Genomic DNA, 22,840 nt, shown 5'->3' on the forward strand with positions numbered 1-22,840 from the left:
AATACTGGGGGATATATTGCACAAGTAGAACTTCAAGAAACCCAAGCCAGTGCAAACAATTCAAAAAATAATGGAACCGAAGACAGCGAACCTTCCAGGGATGCTATGGACATTTATCCCCTCTGCTAACATTTATGTTTCCGTAGTTGAGGTTCAGTTATATCACAGTTTAGACAACTCCCTAGAAACAATGATCCCTGTTAAAGCTGCTCCAGGAGCACAGGAATTCCTCTGATGAGCTCTGAGAGATTGGTAACAATACCTCCTGAAGGGCTGTGTTGCTAGGTAACAGCTTGTTTCCTTGGTCACAGTGAATCCATGGAAGACCCCCAAAAGAGGCTGCAGATTCTTGGTGGACAGCTCTCATATCCCCTCCAGGGAACATGATGAAAAATGTCTTCAGAAAAATAGCTTTATGAAGGTAAGAGGACTTTTTGCACCTGCAAGACATGTCTGAAAGGTAGGAAAATTAAAAGTAACCTTTGTCATTAGTTGAGCGAAAGAAAAAAGCCAAACAAACGTAGATAGTGTTACCAGATTAAATTTCCTTTAGAGACATAAAGTCACGCAGCCTGCATTACTGATTATGGTTGCCTTGAGAGAGAAGCAAACTCAACTGCCACCGTCTCCCCTAATACCTGGTTACAAATGCAATGCAGTTTCTGTGATCATTGTTGTGATGGAGAGAGGTGGGCTTACTCCTTTAGTAATGGTATGTCTGAAAGACATGGGACTCTTCAAGAAAGCATTTGTGATTTTCATGAGAAACATACGCAAGATAGCTGAAAGGTAATATCTATTAGTGTTTCAGTTTAAATGAAATTACTATCATAAAAACATGACTTATACCAGCTCATTAAAGCCACAAATTAGATTAAATAGAGGCCCAAACCCAATATTTGTTTCCTCACTCCTAAATTTCATAGCTATCTCATAACTGTTTCTCAAACATGCTGATAATTAAACAATATACAATTGGGGATTTGCAGGTTTCTTGAAATTTTTTTTTATATTAGTATATAACCTGGCTCTCACTTTTTAAAAACTGATATTTGCATCTTCAATTTTCAAGATTGAAAATTGGTTTCATAAACGTGTACAAAACTTATTTATAGCTTCCATTTACTACTACCTATAATTAAGAAATGAATTGTGTTTAGGTAAGGGATTAGAATATCAAAGGAGCGATAGAAGCTCTATTTGTTTAGCCAACTCTGTATATCTCAAACAGCGTCAAGATACTTGATTTTAATATTAAAAATTAAATGTGTATTAATTTGGAGAAATTAGCATACAAAACAAGAGTTTAAAATGGATAGTAGTTCTGTGCAGAATTGTAAACTTCATTTTTTCTCTACTTGCTAAAACTCTTTTAGTACACTATAACAAAAGGTTTATTTGTTCCATATAAAATAATCTTTACTTTCAGCATTGTTATTTTTCAACTAGTAAATCTTTATAAAATGATTTTAGAGACAGCCTAAAGAGTGATACCCAGGATACGACTTATTTTTATTTATTTATTTAATTTTATTTTTTATTTTTGGATACACAGTCTCACTCTATCGCCCAGGCTGGAGTGCAGTGGTGCAATCTCGCCTCACTGCAACCTCTGTCTCCCAGGTTCAAGAGACTCTCGTGCCTCAGCCTCCCGAGTAACTGGGACTACAGGCCTGTGCACTGCACCTGGATAATTTTTGTATTTTTAGTAGAGACGGGGTTTCACCATGTTGTCAGGCAGTTCTTGACCTCGTGAGTTCAGACAATCCACCCACCTCAGCCTCCCAAAGTGCTGGGATTACAGGGGTGAGCCACCACACCCAGCCTACACCCAGGATACAACTTAAACTTTAATCTTCAAATTGTGAAAAGCAAAAGAAGGGAAGGACGGAAGGAAGGAAGGACGGAAGGAAGGAAGGAAGGAAGGAAGGAAGGAAGGGAGGGAGGGAGGGGAGGGGAGGGGATGGGGGAGGGATAGAAGGAAGGAAGCAAGGAAAGGAGGGAGGGAGGGAAGGAAGGAAGGAGGGGAGGTGAGGGGAGGGGATGGGGGAGGGATAGAAGGAAGGAAGCAAGGGAGGGAGGGAGGGAGGGAAGGAAGGAAGGAGGGGAGGAAGGAGGGGAGGAGTGGAGGAGGGATGGAGGGAAGGAAGGAAGAAAAGAAGGAAGGAAGGAGGGGAGGAGTGGAGGAGGGAGGGAAGGAAGGAAGAAAAGGAAGGAAGGAAGGGAGGAGGGGAGGGAGGGATGGGAGTAGGGAGGGAGGGAAGGAAGGAAGGAAGGAGTGGAGGAAGGAGGGAGGGAAGGAAGGAAGGAAGGAAAGGAAGGAGGGAAGGAGGGAAAGAGAGAGGGAGGGGAGAGAGGGACGGAAGGAGGGAGGAAGGAAGGAAGGAAGGAAGGAAGGAAGGAAGGAAGGAAGGAAGGAAAGGGGAGAGTAAGAGAGAGGGAAGGATTAAAGAAAAGTTTCCTCGATGCCAGTATTTCTTCAATCACATTTCTGCACATCATGAAACAAGAACCTTATTCATCCCACCTTCCTAAAACACTGTCAATTTCATTTGGCATTTTATAGTTTTGTTTCTGCTAGCAAGATCTACCTCAGTCACATATTTTCTTTTAGTATCTATATTCTTCTAGCTCAGAGTGTTGTATGTGGTTAAATTTTCAAAGCTGTAATAATATAGAGAGTAGTAGATATTCCTCAAGTATTGAAAACCACCTAAGCTGCAGCTATAAATGTTGTTACAATAAAGCTCTAAACATTTCTAAATATAATTTCATAGTGGGAACATAGAGATAGTTCAGTCTATCTTCATTGGTTTTGTTATTTGAATATATCTTTTGCTTCTATAAATGTTAGTGAACCAACTAGTAGCTATTGAAGTTTACAAATTTTACCTCTAGAGAAGTATTATAGGTGTCTGTTCTTTTACTTTTGTTGCACCTTAGTTTGGTGGCCTATAAATGTTTATAAGAATGTTTATGGGGCTAAAATAATAGGGACCTGCAAAATTTATAAGAATAAAAATTGGGTCACATAAAATCTGACTCATTCAGACTGAGGTAGAGAAAAAGCAATTGCAATTGTGTATTTTTCAAAATTGAAATTTATTCTTGTATGCTTTTAGAATCAACAATGTAAATCATTTAGGACACATCCGTTGAAATCCTAGGCTTTGGGATAAGTGAAATATTTTTGGAATATCTCTAAAACACCTAGCTTTTCAGAATAGCTCACTGATAAATAATTATTTACTCAGTTTACATGTTTACTTCCAGAAACTCAATTTAAAGCTATCAGTATATAGTAATAAACTTCAAATTAAAAAATCTAGCAAATTTGCCAGTGTAGAAATTAACAACTTATAATATCAAATTTCTTCCTGGCTTTATGATAACTCCATTGAGAATACTTTCAGTTTTCTCATTACCATGTCTGGCATATAAAGAGCACAATCATGACCCATTTTACAAACAAAATACAAGCATAAAGAGGACAGAAATTCTGGGTTTTAAATATTTTTAAAAATGGTCTAAGAAATCAAAGAGGCTGAAATCACATTTCCTTTCATCCAAATGTAATGCTATAGAGTTCATAGTAATTCCATTCTAGCCCATGCCTCAGAAGTACCTGGCTTTGGCGAGATCCCACTGAATTTGAGACTCTAGCTCAATATATTTTTGGAAGGAGAAGGAGGCTGAGAGATTGGAAAGAGTGCCCTTTGCTAACTGAAAAATAAAGTTGAACATGCTTTCCTTCCTTCCTCCTAAATACAAGCCCTCATGTTGAAGCAATGAGTATAAATGGAACATTTAGAAACTGAGTCACATGCTATACTATTTTGACAACACTACATGTCTTAAAGGAGCCCATGGCCTGTGTATGATGTGTGCTCAACATACCTTTATGCAACTTAAGAGCTCAACTTCACCTTAGAAAGTGGGCCATCTGTCACTTCCTCCTTCACTCGCCTTACAAAGTTACATAATCACCACCTTGACATTTTAATTAAACAGATAGCAACCATTGCTGCAGACAATTTATGAGGCTTATAAATTTGTGATTGTAAAGAACATTGCAATCTTCAGATGAAAGGGCTCATGAATTGATAAGTTATATTATTGTTGTTCATCCAGCAGTCTCAGCTCACCTGATCCTTTTTGTTAGCCTTTCTACACCGTTTTTCAACCAAGACTAGATGGCCAATTCGGATAACGCCAGCTATTTTAAAGACACTATAAATCATGGCTGACAAATGCTGTACAGTTTTAGCCATGGCATCTTCTCCACGGCAGCTTTATATTGGAACATTAATAAAATTAATTCCTCTTTCATAAAGGTTTAGATTTGTAATTTATGATAACTGTTTGTTCACTGCAGGCAGAAAGATTAAAAATGAGTAAACCAATATACCAACTAAACTGCATTTGTCTGGTTTTATTTTCTTTTGGGGAGGGGAGGTGGGAGCATTTAAAAAACAGTTTGATGTTATCTGGAATGGCGTTCTCATAGGTTCTACTACTGAATGCTCAACTTTTGTTTTCAATAAATAATAACTGCTTGAATTTACATGTTCTATTAACTAGTACAATTATTTATATGTGTTTAAGTGAAGTAATTAAAATAAGAAAAATCAATATTAGTGATTTTTCTTAATAACAACTGCACCCTAATGGTGATAGATCTCTTCAGTAATTTAAGGAATGACAGTAGTTATCTGCATCTTGTATGAATTCTAGCAGTTAAGATCACTGGTCATTTACTAATGTAACTTGAGCAAGTTACCCTGTCTCTCTGTGCCTAAATTTCCTCATCTTTAAAGTTGAAATAATGTTATTCATTTCACTAGGTGATAGGAATGATATTAAATGAGTTAATTCACGTAAATCTCTTAGTATAGTGCCTACCACATAGTAAATGTCAATAAATGTAAACTGTAAAAGTATAATTTTAGTAATAGCAGCACTTGTCATTATAGCAGTAATATTACAAAACAAAACACCCTATCCCTGAGGCACAGTCCACATTATCACCTGAATATTAAAGATACAGAACGGAGGATCAGAGATTATGCTAAGTGCCTTAACGAGGGTCATAGCAGTCACTGTTTTTCAAATTCCTAGGACTTGCAGGTCTTGCCATTTTGACTTCAATGATGTACACATTAAGGCAGTTGTAGATGGAGGAGAAATTTGAGTGAGTTATATAATCTGGAAGGTATGCTATTTTTTATTTTATTTTTAAAACTAAATGATCAGAAATGATCTTGTTTTGCTGAAATTTCTCCAAAGGAGCAGACTGAAGAAAAATTCCATATGAAATTTATAATAGAAGTGACAGAACTAAGATTCTGAGAATGTCCCAGAGGTTTTTAACACGAGCTCCTCCCAGCACACTGCCCTTTATCACTGTACCCTGGTGTGGTGTCTGGAGTAATATAAGAATGTGAGAAAAGGATGCAGACTTTGGGGCCTACAAGCAGATTTCACACTCAAAGACAATCAGACTAGTCGTCTATTGAGTGGAATTTTCTTAGATGAAACACAACCATTCTTCGATTCATTTTTCTGTCCATTCTGAAAAAAATGAAATGCATTGAGAGAGAGAAGAAAGACAGAGAGAGAGAGAGGGAAGGAAGGAGAGGGAGAGACAGAGGGAGAAAGATGGTAAGGGTGTTTAGCTGCCTACTTACTTGTATTACTAAAGTTTTAATTACCTTCTATTATTAATAAATGCCCGGTCATTACCGGGATAATGCCATAAAGAGTTCTAGTTTAAACCAGAAAGAAATCTCGTGTAAACTAAGATGATGAGATAATTTTCACTTATACTTTAAAACTTAATTTCACCTTGAGGTTGTTATGCTTAGTCTTGCAAAACTACACAAGAAGGTACAATAAAAACCTAATCAACTGGATCTTTCCTGCCAGATCTTGTAATTATATAAACTTTATTTTCCTTGTTTCCTACTTTAAGGAGATTATATAAGCAAGATAAAACCATGTCCCATACTTTAGAGGGAGACTTACAGGTTATTCTATTAACCCAACCCCTCATTGTGTAACCATCGTTGGAGTTTGTAATCACAAGACACAAGTCACTGAAGAAAGATTTATCCATATTCATTGTCCTTATTTTTCTTATTTTATTCTGGCATAAAGTGGCTAGCATATTTTAGTAAAGACAAATGAACCCAAAAGTCAGTTAAAGTTTCACTCCTGTTAATCCTCTGATATATTATTCCATTTCCCCTCAATTTTTTCTCATAATTACTGGCTAAAACTCCAGTTTTAGATGGCAGGATTTATCTGCTTTAGGAATAATAAAATTCCGAAATTTTGAGTTTGTTTCTGTAATGTTTGTTAATTTGTTTTTATGACACGATGCTTTTTGATAATTTCAAGAAACAATATCCAAACTGTTAAAGAATTGCTCAAGTGAGACAGAAATGAGATGCATATATGTTTTGATTTTTTTACATAATTAAGACCAAATTCTTGACTTTTGAATTTAGTGGCAGATAGAGAAATAATTTTCTTCATGATCATAGGTCATTTAAAAAAAATTTAATGGCATAGTAATGATATTTTTAGAATATGAAACTTTTTAAAGAACGATGCTATTTTAGAATATAATTGTGCTCTTCTACTGTACTAGCTCAGTTATAAGTGAAAAATGAAAGATGTTTCTACATTGTACTTCATGAAGGCAACCTTAATAAACAAGAAGTGTGTAGTTTCCTATCAGTGAAATTGCTATTAGTCATAATAAATGTGCTAAAAATATAGAATACTTTCTCTTAAGATTCTTGGAGACTGAAAAATAATCTACCAAGAGAAAAAAAGAGACCGTAACTATGGAAAGATGTGATTTCTAGTTTTACTTCACGCGCAAAAAATATTTAGATTAAAATATTTTAAAATTATTGGCTTAACATAATGTACAACATCAATTACAGAAAGAGAAACCTAACCACCATTTCTAAGGAGAAAGGGAAAAGTGTAAGAATAATAATAAATAAAAAACCAGAGAATTAGTATAACATATATTTTACATCTCAGTGGTATAAATATAGGAATACAAGGAGAACTGGACTGTTATTATGTGAAAGGGTTGAGTGGCATTCCAAAGTGAGTAAAATTGATTAAAGAATCTGACTTTTTAAGTCATTTGCCGCTAATCTGAGGGAATATAATAGGCTTGGGGAAAATCTCGGGAAAATTTAAGTTCCAGAATCATGCAGAGACTGTACATGCCAGATCTGCAGCTGTAGCTCTACTAGGAATGATGTTCCAGCATCAACATGAGGGCTGTACTCCTTGGTATCTTATAAGCGAGTGTGTGTGTGTGTGTGTGTGTGTGTGTGTTCGTGTATACTATTAGATGCCTTTTTCTAAGACACACAGTCTATGTAGACACCCTTACCTTTGAAGGGAATTTGTCTTAACAGACCATTAGCCATAAAAATTTGCTTAGAACTGTGAAAAGAGGTAAAAATCCTTCTAAAATCTACGGTATTATCTTTCTTTTAGGGGAAAACTTAATGCTTATAATTTGTTGTTGGTTGTTTTTTTTTGGTGTTTTTTTTTTTTACTTTTAGACGGAGTCTCTGTTGCCCAGGCTAGAGTGCAGTGGCACTATCTCAGCTCACTGCAACCTCCACCTTTCGAGTTCAAGGGATTCTCCTGCCTCAGCCTCCCAAGTAGCTGTGATTACAGGTGCACACACCACCACACCCAGCACATTTTTATGCTTTTAGTAGAGATGGGGTTTCACCATGTTGGCCAGGCTGGTGTCGAACTTCTGACCTCCAGTGATCCCCTGGCCTCGGCCTCCCAAAGTGCTGGGATTACAGGTGTGAGCCACTGTGCCATGCCTGTTGTTATTTTAAACAAGGATACTTACATTAAAAAACTTTAAAACACATATATGAACACTTTAAGAGTTTTCTTTTACTCAGCTCCTCAGGTCAAAACACAAGTAGTCAAGAGATTTGTCCATCTAATTCATCATACTACTCTGATCCAAGTGAGACCCACACTGGGTCAGCTCCATCAAGGAGAAGAACATTCTACCCACGTTTGGATTCTGGAATATCATCCTTGGTAAATATTTTTAATTAACTCTTTACCTGATGATAAGTTTATAGAACATATTTTATTTGATATTCAACGTTTCAAAATAAGTGTATTAGCTGTTTATCCCTACCCTTGTAATTGCGAGAGGAGAAATGAAAAGTTGACACTCTCAGTTACAATTCAAAGGGTAAAAAAGAAGGAAGTTGGATTGCAGGAAGGAAGATCAAAAAGGAGGAGAAAGGAGAAGATGAGTAGAAAAGATAATGACCATTAAAGCCAAAAGTGGCACTCCTTCCTTTCTCCTGCTGAGTGCAAATTCTGTCTCTATTCTGAGATTTACTTTCCTTTCTTTCTGGAATTTCCTTTGTCTGCAAGATACATTTTTCTTATCTCCTGAACCCACCACTTCTAAGACATTCTCTCTAAGCCATCTAACTGGAATCATACACGCCTTTTCTCCCTTCCCTTCATACATAATTATTCTGGGCATCCCTCTGGCTTAAGGTGAGTTATTCAAATGTCTACCTACCAAATTACAGAAAATTAGTTTTTCAAGCACAATTATCATGTTTTATTCAACTTTGTATCCCCAGTGTTTAACAGAGTGCCTGACATATAATGTGGTAATATATATTTTTGAATAAAATGTGATGAAGCATGCTAGCATCAAAAAAATTTATTGAACAATACATTAATCAATTGGCCCATCAGAATTAAAAAAAGGAAAAATTACAGGGCAAGACACAAATATTCGCTCTTCCTTTAGGAAGAAACAACTGTCACACAGCTGCACCACTCTGACAACCTTACATAGAAATACATAAAAACATGCAGCAGCTCATTTTCCTACAATGTCAGAAGTTCCAAAATCAACCACTTAGCTCCTTAAAAAAAAAAAAATGGGTTTTTGTACAAAAGTAGATGTCTGGTGAAAAATGAAAACTTTCCTCTCAAACACAGCTTTAGCTTAAAACAATTTTTCTTTTCCCAGCACAAGCCTCATAAAATAGCACAGAGGCAGTGGGTGTGGCAATCCTAGATAACTTAACTTCCAAGAAATTTTTATTCTATAATAGAAGCAAGAAAAGAAAAATTCCAAACTCACGTAAGGTGTTGGGAAAGAGGCTTCCATAAGTATATAAACCGAACAGCTAAGAGTAGGTTGTGGGCTGTATTCCTTAGTAATCTAAAATGTTTTGTGTTTATTGTTTTCCTAAAAGAATAGTACAAAAGGATGAGTTCATTCCTTGAAAGCACGTTAGCAAACCCTCAGAATATCTCCAAGAATGGCTCAAGCATAAGTTAACTTTTTAGTGTTACTGATAGCAAGGTAGACAGCTTTTGTTACTAGTTCTATTTTTAAAATGAAGGTATTTGGATATTTATTGGAGCATGGCCAAGGTCATTCAGTGAGTAAGTAATGCAGCTAAAATATCAAAGTTAAATTATTATTAAAAAGCCAGCACTTCTCAACTTATTTTGGGGCAGCACGTGCCAAATTCTGCTGTAAAGAACAGAGTATTTGTTCCAAATACTTAACATTTTTTAAACTAAATATTCTGAGTTTGTTTGTACACGTGTTTAACTTTGGCTAACAGAAGAATGACTCTATGGTGTAAATATTTAATATAATATTCTTTTCAAGTAATATGCCTTTTGTTTGTGTTAACCTTGAAATAATAACAAGTTATATAAAACACTGGAATTTTGATCGATTACAATCCCAATGTTAGTAAACAATTAAAATTGCCCCAAATGTGATCTTGGCACATGTTCTAGTCAGTAATATGCTGTCCAGAACAAGATGGCTGTACCTGAAATATTTCATTCAGTTTGAACTACACATTTTCAGAGCAATGTCAATAAGTGGAAACTCTTTCCAAGAATAACCACCAAAATATTTACTAATTTATAGACGATTATCTATGAGTAATAATTGAATAACTTAGGAAAAGAATGACAACTATAATTAAACGTTTAAAACAGTAAGCATACGTGGAGTTATTCTCTGTGTAGCCTTAAAAAAATATAACTCGTACAATTGGAGCAAGTTAGAGGGATTATGTAATAAGCAGGGTCCATGTAATGAAGACATTTTAACAATTAGAACTGTTGTAAATGGAATGAGACTGCTCATGAGATATTAAAACATATTAAAGGATGATTTATATAAATTGGTCTAAAGGGGATCATGAATGGGTACATATATTTATTCATGCTGTCATTTACCATCAAATGTAAATCAGTTGCAGGTGTTGGAGATGCGAAGTTGAATAAGAACACATAATTTAGATTGGATAAGATGATTTCCATGAGCACACCATTAGATATTTGGAGTTCAATTTGGCTAAGTGTTTGGCATGGATTTGCATTACTTTTACACACGGAAGCAAAAGAACTACATATTGCCAGATGATACAGTGTCTCTCTTCTCTCTTGTTTTAAAGCTTCCATCAGATTCTTGTAAGTACCTCACTTGGCACAAGGTAGAACAACATGACGTTCAAGGAAGTCAACCACGTTACCCAAGAGTAAGAGAAGGTAAAAGAATAAATGTGTGCCTTTTTCGTGTACATCCTCTGAGTAGAATTTTTTGTGGATTAAAAGACATTACTTGAAGAAAAAAAAAAGACATCATTTGGAGGTAAAATTTTCCTTTTTCAAGACCATAGAATTGTTGATAAGTGAAGCCGCCTTTGAAAGCATATTCTTATAATTGATTATATAAATAACTAACATTCAGTAATAAATACTGGAAAACACTGAAAGATAAAGAAGAACCTGTAACTGACTATTCAGAATAACCACTGTGACTTTTATTTCCATTTACTTTTTACACACACATACATATATGTAATTTTTATTTCTTAAGTTTTTTCACTTAACAGAATAATATTGTCAGCATTTCTTCCATGCCATTAAACATTATCCAAAACATACTTTTTAAAGCTTGCATAATTTTCCATCATATTAGTATCATTAAATATATTAAATATATTTAACCAATAATCTTTGTTGGAAATTTAGTTTATTTACTATTTTTTATGATAACGAATAACACTGTCATTTCAACTGATGACTTTAAGTTGACTTAATTCTATATTGGTTTTTTCCAACAACATCAAAATAGAATCTAAATGTGTTCATCAGGTTCTCCAGAGAAATGGAACCAATAAAATACACCTCTCTCTCGATATATACATCTCTCTCTATATATATACAGCTATACATCGAGAGAGAGAGAGAGAGATATCTAAAGAGATAGATTAGATAGATAGATAGATAGATAGATAGATAATAGATAGATAGATGAGACTTATTGTAGGAATCACATGATTATAGAGACTGAGAAGTCCTACAATACGCTGTCTGTAAGCTGAAGAAACAGGGAGGCCAGTAGTATAATTTGGTATGTGTGTGAAGATCTGAAAATCAGGAGAGATGATAGTGTCACTCCATCAGGGTCTATTGGGGCCTCAATGGGTTGCGTGATGCCTGCCCACACTTGTGAGGGCAAATCATTGCTCAGCCTGCTGATTCAAATGTTCATCTCTTCCAGAAATGCCCTCACAGGCTGTGATGGATAATTTTAGGTGTTACATTGATTGCATTAAAGAATAACTAGATAAGCTGGTAAAGCATTATTTCTGGGAATGTCTGTAAGGGCATTTCTGGAAGAGATTGGCATTTGAATCAGTGGATTGAGTAAGGAAGATCTGCCCTCACCCAGTGTGGGTGGGCACTATTTAAGTGGTTGAGGACCTAGGGGGACCAAAAATGCAGAGAAACAATGAATTTGCTTTCTCTTTTGGAGTTGGGACACTGATCTTCTCCTGTCCTTGGACATAAGAACTCAAAGATCCCTGGCTTTTGGACTCTAGGACTTACATCAGCAGGCCGCCAGATTCTCAGGCGTTCTCAGGTCTTCATCCTTAGACTGAGTGACACCGTCAGCTCTCCAGGTTCTTAGACCTTCAGACTCAGACTGAGTTACACCAACGGCTTCATGGGTTCTCCAGCTTGCAGACAGCCTGTGGTGGGACATCTCAGCCTCCATCATTATGTAAGCCAATTCCCATAATGACCCCCATTTTATCTATCTATCTAATCTATCTATCTATCTATCTATCTATCTATCTATCTATCTATCATCTATATCTATCATCTATCTATCATCTATCTATCTCGTATTGGTTCTGTTTCTCAGGAGAACACTGACTAATACACAGACATACCCAGGAGTAATGTTTCACCTGTTATCTGGGTATCCCTTAATTCAGTCAAGTTGATATCTAAAATTAACCATCACACTAAATAAACCAGGTAGTCTCATTTTACATTTTCACACAGCACATTAAATTTGGTGGAATAACTATGTTTTGCTATTATTATTTTATCCTATCAGGTTTTACAAGGGTAATAGTATAATAATCTGAATAATCGCCATCTGCAGTCCTTCATATACATAATGTTTGATTTCAATAAGCAGCTTTCAATAGATTATAAATTCTGTAAGAACAGAGGCCATGCGTTTCTCATGCCTTTTTTTGCATCCACAAAAGCCAGTGAAATAATATTAGACATAATTCCTGCTTCAGTGAGTGTTTAGTCTCTAGGAAACATCAAATCTTCGCTATCTTCCATCTATATTAGCAGATTTGCAGTAATATTGTATATTGCACAATTTTACTGTTGATTTAGGAAAAGTGGCTTTAGGTCTATTCATCTGCTCATTTTCCCTCTCAGTGGATCCCCACATGATGCTTGTCTTCTTTCACTCAAATTCAGTTGGCAAAGGAAGGGGAACTAAAATAGCGTAATTTTCTTATACTTTGAGTAAAATATGTTCTTATGTTTTAACTCTGTCAGCTCTATTTGTAGCCAAGCACTGACTCCTATTTTTAAAATGTGAGTAGATAGTACTACTAGGGATAAATTAGAGTTGTCCTTTCAGGACTTTGGGAAGATTTTTTTTTTTTCCAAGAGTGAGAAATTGTGAAGAATTAGGAAGGAAGGACACCAAGAGAAGTGGTGGCTGAGTGTGTCACATGTGTCAGGAGTCCTCTAGCAAAAGGAAGAGAGAGCTACATCACAGGCTAAAGCAGGAAGGATTTAATTTAGTCCCTAAGCTTTAGTGTGTGAACAAATCATCTTGAGGTGTGTGAAAAGTCAGATTCCTGGGCCCTGCTCCCACAGAATCTGATGTAAGGGATGGCTCCCAGAATCCAGATTTGTAAAAAATTATCACAAGGAATTCTGTTGTAGATGACTTGAAGGCCATACTATGAGAAACACTGGTTTAAGAGGTATGAGGAAAGGGAGAGAAGAAAGAAATTTGAATAGGAAGTGAATAGACTGATAAGTAAAAATGCTGGCATGAGTGTGTGAGTGCAGGGGCAGGTGGTTGATAATTGTGGCAGCCATAATGAGGCAAAAAGAAATCGAATTCTGAGCACAAGTGCTGGGTCGGGGTTTAGAGAGAACTACAGAAACTGGAGATGACAAGGAAATAAAATGTGAGGGTAAACTGAAAATGAGCCTGTGCAGAGAATGTCCAAAGGTCTCCTTCTCTCCCTGACTTAAGTGGCCAGGTTATGTGCTGAGGTCATCACTCAGCAAAACCAATCCAACGTAACGACCATGGTGGCCATTCATGCAGAGGACATCATTGCTCTGTAGAGATAAAAGCATATTTTCCTTCTATAGATCATTAACAACACCCAATCTCTTGTAAGTGACTAGTCATAAAAGGACCAGAGCATGATCTAGGGGATGGAAAACATTCGAAAAAATCCCATCGCCTCAAACCAGGGAGAAATAGATGTCCCTCCTTCATTGCTCTTAATTTGGTTTAAGTTTGTTTTGTGACATGGATAACAAATGCTTTTCAAAAGCACTTTGAGAAGAATTACCCTCCTTCCAAATTAGATCTGGAAACACCCATCAAAGCTACTTCAATTTATCTCAATTGCCTCAATTGTACATTCAGGAAGAGCTCATAAGACAGGAAAGGTTATCTGGTGTGTGATAAATAGCAATTGCCTAAGGCTTTGATTGCCAGATCAAGACTGACTTAAATTTTCACAATTAAGTAAAGCAAAAAAGTAAACTGCTGGCAGAATTCTTTTAAAGAATAGATTCTTTCCATTCGAAAATATCCCAGGAAGTTAATTCAGTGACTGCTATTACGTGTTACAAATCCAGTGAGGGGACAAAGAACAGGCTGAGAGGGAGCAAGTGAAAGTCAACATCCCTGAACTGTCAGGTATTCCAGACTGTAGTTCAGCTGCTAAGATATATCTTCAATTACCAACCAAGTCTGAGGAAAAAAAAGAAAAATCCAATTTAATTCAACTCCTCACAGTGGAAGTGAACTTTGGCCCCCAACTTCAAAGAAAGCTTTGAAAGCTACTTTAAAAAGAAATAATTAAATAGCAGAAGATCAATAACACTCAAACAAACAATACAGGGAAGAGTTTAATAACTCTGGGTTATCTGGTGCACAGAGAAAGCTGCCAAATTTGAAGTGGGGGTGGGTGAAAGACAATACAGCCTGAGGGTCTCCCTGTTCAATTAGGTGATTGCTCCAGTTTTCCACTTCTGTGATTTTTAAATCCAATCATCCTCATCAATGAAGAAGAACATTTCCTAACATAAGGATATTTTATGTGTAAGTCGGTTGAGATACTGCCTCATTCTGGGTCAAAGGATTTCCTGGGTGATAACAGTAGAGTTCATTACCAGAGAAATGACTGAAAGGGAAGGCTCCACCCTGGTCTCCACCTGCCCCTGGTGTAAGAACTGATGTTTGTGCCGAAATAATAAAATATTGGACTCCCTCTTATTGCCTTCCATAAACTCTTCACAAATGAACTTATTACTTTCTATCATAGTCCACAAAAGCCCACAGGCCACAAAAGCAAAGTTTGTTTTTGATGTCCTCAGTGTCCTTTTCCTTTATTCTTTTACCTTTGAAATGAGGGGAGTCACGCATTCCAGAAAAACAGAGTGGGGAAAGTGCACGCAAATGGTACCAGATGTGACTTATAGAAATACACCATGATAGAACTGGTAGGGAATTGAAGTAATTTAGTGTAGGGTTGCTTTCAGGGGCCTGGTCGACGTAATATCAGAGTGAAGTTGACATAATATCAGAGGGGAAGCACAATAATCAGAGGGGAAGCACAAGAGAGTGTAGGGGCCTATGGCAATTAAAAAAGCCTATATTGTCCTTAAAGTACTAGAAATCAGTATTTTTATAAAGCACTATATGCGCCAAACAAACATGTTTTCTCACCAAATTCAATTCATGGTCAGCCCTTGATTTAGACCTTCCCCCTATTTTTTGCAGACATGAAAAACTGAAGATCAGGATATTAAAATTAGTCATCTGGAGTCCCACATTTACTTACCAGCCAACTCCAGACTGGAAACAGGACATTCTTTCCCTAACCCTGAAAGTTTTGTGCAAACCTTATTTGAAGGATGATAATGTTGGAAAATAGTGAGAAATGAGTTCAGAAATGGAAGCTGAGATAAGATTGTGGAAAGCCTTATCTGACAAGCTGGGATTTGTAGGCAAGAAGAAATTTCCAAAATGTTTTGAGTAGTGAGTCCTGGGGTAAAAGCTGTGTTTAGGAAGGTTGTATGGTAATGTGTATCGTTTATATTGGAGGAGAGAACATTGCAAGCAAGAAGATTCAAGAGAAAGTAATTACAGTTTAAGTAGGAAGACATGAGAACCTGGACATTGAAAATGAAGGGACAGATTCTCAAAGGGAAAACTGCTAGGATAAGGTGACTAACTGAATTGAGACACAAAAGAGAAAGAAAATCAGGAATGACTTCACAATCCCCAAAGAGAAAATTATATGAAGATGAAATCACTATCCTAGTGATTGTTCTCACTTGACTGGGCCAGAAATATTTACGTATGGTTAAAAGTTAATTCTAGGCCAGTAGTGGTGGCTCAAGCCTGTAATCCCAGCACTTTGGGAGACCAAGGTGGGTGGATCACCTGAGGTCAGGAGTTTCAGACCAGCCTGGCCAACATGGTGAAACCTCGTCTGTACTAAAAATACAAACATTAGCCAGGCGTGGTGGCACATGCCTGTAATCCCAGCTACTCAGGAGGCTGAGGCAGGAGAATCGCTTGAATCTAGTAGACGGAGGTTGCAGTGAGCCGAAAGCAATTAAATTATCTGTGAACCTTGAAATACATGCCCAGAATTTAAGGTATAAAAAATAGAGATATTTTATATTTTAACTGTCACATTTTCACAGTGATGTGCTAAATCTGAATAAAAAATAAATCTATGAGTGAAATTTTAAGCTAAAAGTAAGTCAGTCATCTGTAGAAACTTAGACCATGGATAGTATAAAAAAGAACAATTTAGGCCAGGTGCGGTGGTTCACACCTGTAATCCCAGCACTTTGGGAGGCTGAGGCAGGCAGATCACGAGGTCTGGAGATCAAGACCATCCTGGCTAACACAGTGAAATCCCATCTCTACTAAAAATACAAAAAATTAGCCGGGCATGGTGGTGGGTGCCTGTAGTCCCAGCTACTCGGGAGGCTGAGGCAGGAGAATGGCATGAACCCGGGAGGCAGAGCTTGCAGTGAGCCGAGATTGCACCACTGCACTCCAGCCTGGGTGACAGGGCAAGACTCCATCTCAAAAAAAAAAAAAAGAACTATTTAAATAACCTTATAACCTATATTATAGCCTTAATATAGTTTTAAAAAAACTTTCCTTTGCTTTTTAAGCAAAGAAGATGAAAAAGAAATAAAGTTGCTGATTTGTTTCATATTTCCCCTTTTTTGTATCACTCATCTTGTTTTGAGAGGGCTCGGCAGTAAGCCTCTCACACAGCCACAGGCTCCTATAGCAGAAGGATAATGAGAAAACTGAGTGGTTCAGATATTTAATTGTCATATTTTGATTAATTTATTATTGTCATAACTGTGAATCTGATTTAGTGTTGTCAAATAAGAGGTTTAGCTCAATTTTCCTTAGAAGATATGAGAGGAAAGTTAGTTGGCAAAATTTGAAAAAAATGATTTTCAACTATCAGAAAATGAAAAATGTGGTGAAGTCCTGGATCTTTCCCTGTCTTCAACCTTTCCCCCAACCAGGTTAGGAAGACAGGAGTGGGTTAAATCATTTTATTACTGCTCACACTATGTGGGTCAAATCATGCTTCCCCCAGTTGTGATATCTAGTGGGAGTTTCAAACAACTGACCAAATAGCAAGTGAAGATGCCAGTCCTGCCCCCTCAACATACTTCCAAAATCTCAACTTCTGGTTCTTATCTAGGACCCTCTGAAGAAGAGCAACTTTTCAAACAAGTAGAGTGTGCCTTGCCCCCAAGGAAAAGAGTTCTTGAAAAAACAAATTGGAAACATGACTACAAGAAAACTGGGAAGACTGCAAGGTGAGACCTTTTTTTTTTTTAAAAAAAAGTCTATTTTTCCATTGATTAAATTGTGACATCTGTTTTTTTTAAAGGGCATAAATAACACAACTTTTTAACATCTCTTCAGAGCTTTCCGTAAAACTCTCGGTGTTTGGGCTTCTCTGTTTCTTTTTCCCCCTTCTTTTCATCATAATACGTTACATATTTTCTAACCTTCATTTTAACCTGATGTTGCTGAACTTTGAGAATAAGTTTAAAATATTTGAGAAGAACAAAATTGTTGTTAATAATAAAAATGTCAAATGTTGGACAATAATCCATATCAATGAGTTTACGATGCAATCTGGAATCCTTTGAACGATGCATCAGGATGAAACTTTTGAGCAGCCAGCTCAAACAAAGCTATCCTAGAATAAATCAAATTTTTAACCAGTGAGGGAGCAGGATTTTCATTTCTTGGTGCAGAAAATCACCCTGCTGACTGAGCCACTAGCATTGAAACATCCCCCGCAGTTAGTCAACCTGACCACTACAAAGCTGTGGGGCTGTGACTACTCAAGCTCCTAACTCCAATTGGATCAAGTCATGCTTAGGCAGAGGATTGAAGATTTAACTGGGACAAGTGTTTCTGGCAACAAAAGAATAAGTCAACTTCCTCACAACAGAGTGAGAGGCTAATATTTTTGTATTTTAAAGGGATAAAATTATACTTGAAAAGTTTAAGAAGTCTTCCAGAAATGAAACAGAGCCTAAAACTCCTTGTTGAGGACTCCTGACGCCTCCTTTGCTTCACAGACTTACATACCACAGAATTACAAAATTAGGGGATGAGAAGGAGCTTCACATAGGGTCTGATTTAAATGTCTTATTTTCAGAAAGGAAAAGGAAATCCAAGAAGAGAACTGACTTGCCCAAAGATAAGAAAATAGAAGACCGTGTCCCAATATGGTTCTTTCTTTTCAAATTAATTTTAAGTTATTCATATATAAAGAATGGATACAATCTAGTACAAATATAAACAATACATCCACTTATTTATTTAAAAAATTTAAACAATACATCTAAGGCTTTGACATCCATTCCCAGACTCTCTTTAGGCGTAGTCATTTTGGTGTCTATATTCATTCCTTCTTTATACTTGCAATTTTAACCTTGGGTATACTTTAAGGTCAATGGAGCCTTGCTAATAAACTGTCATAGAAAAATTGATTGTCCTTTCAATAACTATACTGTAAGAGAATGGCTAAATAAACTCTAAACTATCATAGAAAACTTAGTTGGGAAATAGTGGTAAATTTTTTAAAAATCTTTTCTGGGGAGATGATTTTAATGCACAGGTGATACACATAAACTTTTATCATTTCTCAAGTTTTATTTTAAAATAAAGACCTTGTATGCTTTTGGAAAATAAAATTTCAAGTATCAAATTTTATAAAGTATAATACCTAAAAATATCAATATGTTAATAATCTTTCTAAAGATAATGTCTACATTTCCTTAAAAACAGCAAATTATTTGGCCTCAAATTTTTAAAAAAGGGATTGTCATTCTATTCAATACTTTTATTGACAGAAATTGATGGCAAAATATGGAAATAAAAAATTAAGTTGACTTTTAGGAATGCGGTTTACAAGAGCAATGCGACCACTGAGAGTGGTAACAATGTATTTTACACCAAAGTGGACTGATAATAAAAGTGAAAATAAAATATTCACTATCTTTGAAGCACAGCAAATCATTTTTAGGCATGTATCTCTAGTTACTTTAAACAAAATCATAGTTTTCATCTTCCAAATGATGTTATCTTACTCTGAAAATTTTATAAATGTGATTTCTGAGAATTTTCAAGTGAGGCTAATGATTACTGATCATGTAAAGCAGTCAGAAGTTTATCCCTTCCATTCTACACACCTAGAAAATCTCAGAATCTGCTTGAGAATCCTGGCCTTCTTCCTCCATACACCCATGGAACCCTCCCAAACCCTGTATGCTGCTCACTAATTCTGATCAAGATCTTCACCCTCCCTATCTTGAAAACTGCTACAACGTAATTGTGTTTGGATGTATAATTAATATATATAATACATTTTAAATGAATAACTAAAGTTGACAAAAACCTTACTTTTTTCTTTTTATTTGTTTTTCCTCAGAATTAGAACATTTCATTTCAGGATTTGGGGGATCCCTACCAAGTTGAAAATTTTAACAGAATTCTTAGAAGACTAATTCGAGTTGAAACCCTCTGGTTAGTGGATAATTCTCTGGTGGACTTAAGTGCCATAAGATTGCCAAGGTATCTGCTCTGTAGCATGTCTAGTTAACAGGCTAAAGTTAAGTCTTCTCTATTTGGATACACGTGATCATTGGCTGTACAGACTGCACCTGGCCCCATGTGGTCAGGTCTTGAAGGTGACACTTTGCACTAAAGTGGCACATATGGCAAGGCCGGAAGAGAAATTTATATATCAGAATGTCATACTTTAGAGGGAAACATCTATTTTTTTTCAAATTAATATTTTATTGCCAATTTTTAGGAAAGTTATTTGTATGAGCAGAAAAGTTTGCCATTTTCCTTGTGTTATAAACTAGAAAATGCAATGGCATGACGTATACATTATGGTTTAAGAAATTAATTTTTAGTTAGTCATATTTATCGAACACCTATGGGGAAAGACTTTACAAGGTAGTTGTCAATAGTAGCCTTTAGGGTAACATTCTGTTATTGGAGTGGAGGCTGGTTATCAGATTAAGGACAGAAATAAACTAAAAATAAAATATATATATAGACTCTTTGGTCTCTCAAGGATTCCAAACTCATATTGTTAAAAATAATCTCTTTCTAGTCAGGGATTGCTAGAGAACCCTTTTTACACAGAGCTGCTATTTGCTTCAGCAGGCAGAACGGGTAGGTGGAGTGAGCTTTGGTGGCAATGAGAGGGGCCAACAGAGGTCCTCAGGAGTGAATTGGATGAAGGAAATTGAGCATCCACAAAAAGGAAGGGTAATTTATAGAGCAGGTTAAGATATAATTCTGAGCACTGGCTGAGAGAAGGTCTCAGAAAGAGGCCATTATAGCTGTACACAAGAGAGAAACAGTCCAGCAGGCAGGAAGTGCCAGGACAGAGAAAGTTGTGTCACCACCCACTTGCTTTGCCCCTCTTCTCTCCCCTAACATTTCCTATCGACTGGAACAATCTGTGATGTGGTGAATCTGAGATACTGAAAGGATAAAAGGATACCCATGAAAAAGTGAGAGCATGACTGGTAAACAAGAAAATAACAGATTTCAGAGGAGAATGGGGAGAGAGGCAGGGGGCAGGAACTCCTTGGGCTGGTTTTTCGGTGAGAAATTGTCATAGTACTGAAGTGCTCCTGAAGTCTGTATGAATTCTGGAAATAAGCAGAAGCCAAAAGTCATCAAAGATAAGATGAGATCTATATAAAATATACATATGGAGAGGGACTGAAAGGAAACAAGAAAAATAAAAATAATAGATTCAAAACAATTACAATGAAATCTGGGTGGTTCAAAGGGATTTTTTTTTCCCTAAAGCTTCTCTGTTGCAGTTCTCTCTTTACAGCCCCCTCTTTCCCATTAGCAATGACCATTTACCAAGTGTCTTTGTGGGGCCCAAGGCCCATAAATATGTACCCTGTATTTATCTCATGATATTAAATCCTAACTTACACATAAAGGAATTTTTCCTTAAGGCAAGATGTCAGTGATAGATTTTGAATTATTTTCTCTATTTGCACAGTCTTGTACAGTTACAGTTTTAAGGCAAACACATTGAGAAGCATTATCTATCAGGAAAATGTATTAAATTTAAATGCCTAACACATTTTACTGTCTCTAAGGGTATTTTTAGTTTTCTTTTATATTAAAAATGCCTCTTTTCTGATTTAAAGTGCTATTTTCTCAATATAGAAGTTTTTAAATTACAGAAAGGTAGTAAGAAAAATAACTATAATTTCACTACTTAGAGGCAGTATTTTTCACAAGTTGTTATTTTTGTGTGTGTCCATTTTTATATTGCTGAGATGATATGCAGCTATTCATCCTTTTATTCAGGACATATCAAGAATCCACCATGGGCCAAGTCAGGTACCAAGCACATTCATTGGAAAAGAAAACAGATTCCTGTGCTCCACAAACTTATGGTCTCATATATCTTGCTTATTTTCTCTTAATATTCTAATGTAAATATTCCTTCTTTTTTTTGCGAACCGTATTTGTCACATAGTTTGCATGTGACCATCATGACAGTAACATCACTGTTACTCTGTTGAGGGGTTATTATCTACATAAGGCATGCTAGTCCTATGTTAGATTTGGTAGTTAACCATTCTTTTTAGGAGACAAGTAACAAGATGTTTATCTTTTGTATCCAGCTGCAGAATTTTAAATATGAGCAAAAACCATTTCACGTCTTTCAAACAATTACCAAAGATACCTCAGATACAGCATTTATCTTTGGCCGAAAACCACATTGAGACTCTTACTGGACTCTCCAGTTTATGGTGCACTCCACTGGAATCCCTTATTCTCAAGAGGAATCCTTGTGAGTTCCACCAAAATTACAGGAAGCAGTAAGGCCCCAGACACCAGTCATCTTTTGCACTTCATTGTATATTATACTTTTAACTATATTTTAAAATATCGTTCGTCTCTTGCTCAAATTTACCCAGCAAATAGTTATAGAATCTGCTCTATGTTGAACACTTCATGCTTCTGATCTCATCTAAAGACTTTTGAACAAATCTTTCTTCGTCTTTTTAAAATTTTTTCTTAATATACTCTTTTCTCTTCGTTAATTTATAGTTGCTGTGCAGATTTTTAGGCTCCTTCTGTAATGACTTTACCTATACAAAGTTGTTTAGCTTTAGACTTTCAAATTCCACACATTTTCTCCCACATGCTTAATAGATATTATGTCTTTTAAAAAAGCATACATACATATATATATTTTATTAAGTTCTATGTGACAATTTTATAAATTGTTTATTCTCTGGTTTTACTTTCACTCTTTGGGCCCCAAGGGCAACATTAAGTGAATACGAAGAATTCAATTTACTCCAGTGCTTGAAAGAGCTCAAAAACCTGCCAAGAAGAAACCATTTTTATTACTTTGTCACAACTGGGAACATTCCTAATGATAATAATGGAATCTAAACCTTCAAGTGTGCACCCAGTAATATGCCCACCTATTTATCTCCAGCTAATTCCCAGTACCACTAATTAGTGTGCTTACGGGAATTAAAAGGATAAAAACAAGAAACTGAATTCTACAACCTGTATTTGCACCCATGACTGAGGTCATCTCTCCTCCCAGGCGCATCTGTCAAACAA

General features: G+C 36.2%; 1 protein-coding gene across 3 annotated transcripts in view; it reads left to right on the forward strand.

Moving 5' to 3' along the window:
* The first annotated feature begins 323 nt into the window (after nt 1–323).
* LOC100590009 overlaps nt 324–22,840 on the forward strand; it is a 28,257-nt gene continuing 5,740 nt past the window's right edge. Inside the window, exons 1-5 of one of the 3 annotated variants that reach the window (XR_001116542.2) lie at nt 324–460; nt 7,956–8,100; nt 10,521–10,717; nt 17,391–17,508; nt 19,641–19,783. Coding sequence is in view for 2 of the 3 variants with exons in the window: in XM_003256413.2 (XP_003256461.1) it covers nt 450–460; nt 7,956–8,100; nt 10,521–10,614; nt 17,391–17,508; nt 19,641–19,716 (444 nt within the window). In the remaining variant the exon portion in view is untranslated. Of the gene's footprint in view, nt 461–7,955; nt 8,101–10,520; nt 10,718–17,390; nt 17,509–19,062; nt 19,219–19,640; nt 19,784–22,840 lie in introns of those variants that run through there. The other 2 variants (XM_003256413.2, XM_012510630.2) reach the window with 2 other exon arrangements.

The sequence above is a fragment of the Nomascus leucogenys genome, chromosome 11, assembly GCF_006542625.1.
Source record: "Nomascus leucogenys isolate Asia chromosome 11, Asia_NLE_v1, whole genome shotgun sequence".
In the NCBI taxonomy this organism is placed as follows: domain Eukaryota; kingdom Metazoa; phylum Chordata; class Mammalia; order Primates; family Hylobatidae; genus Nomascus; species Nomascus leucogenys.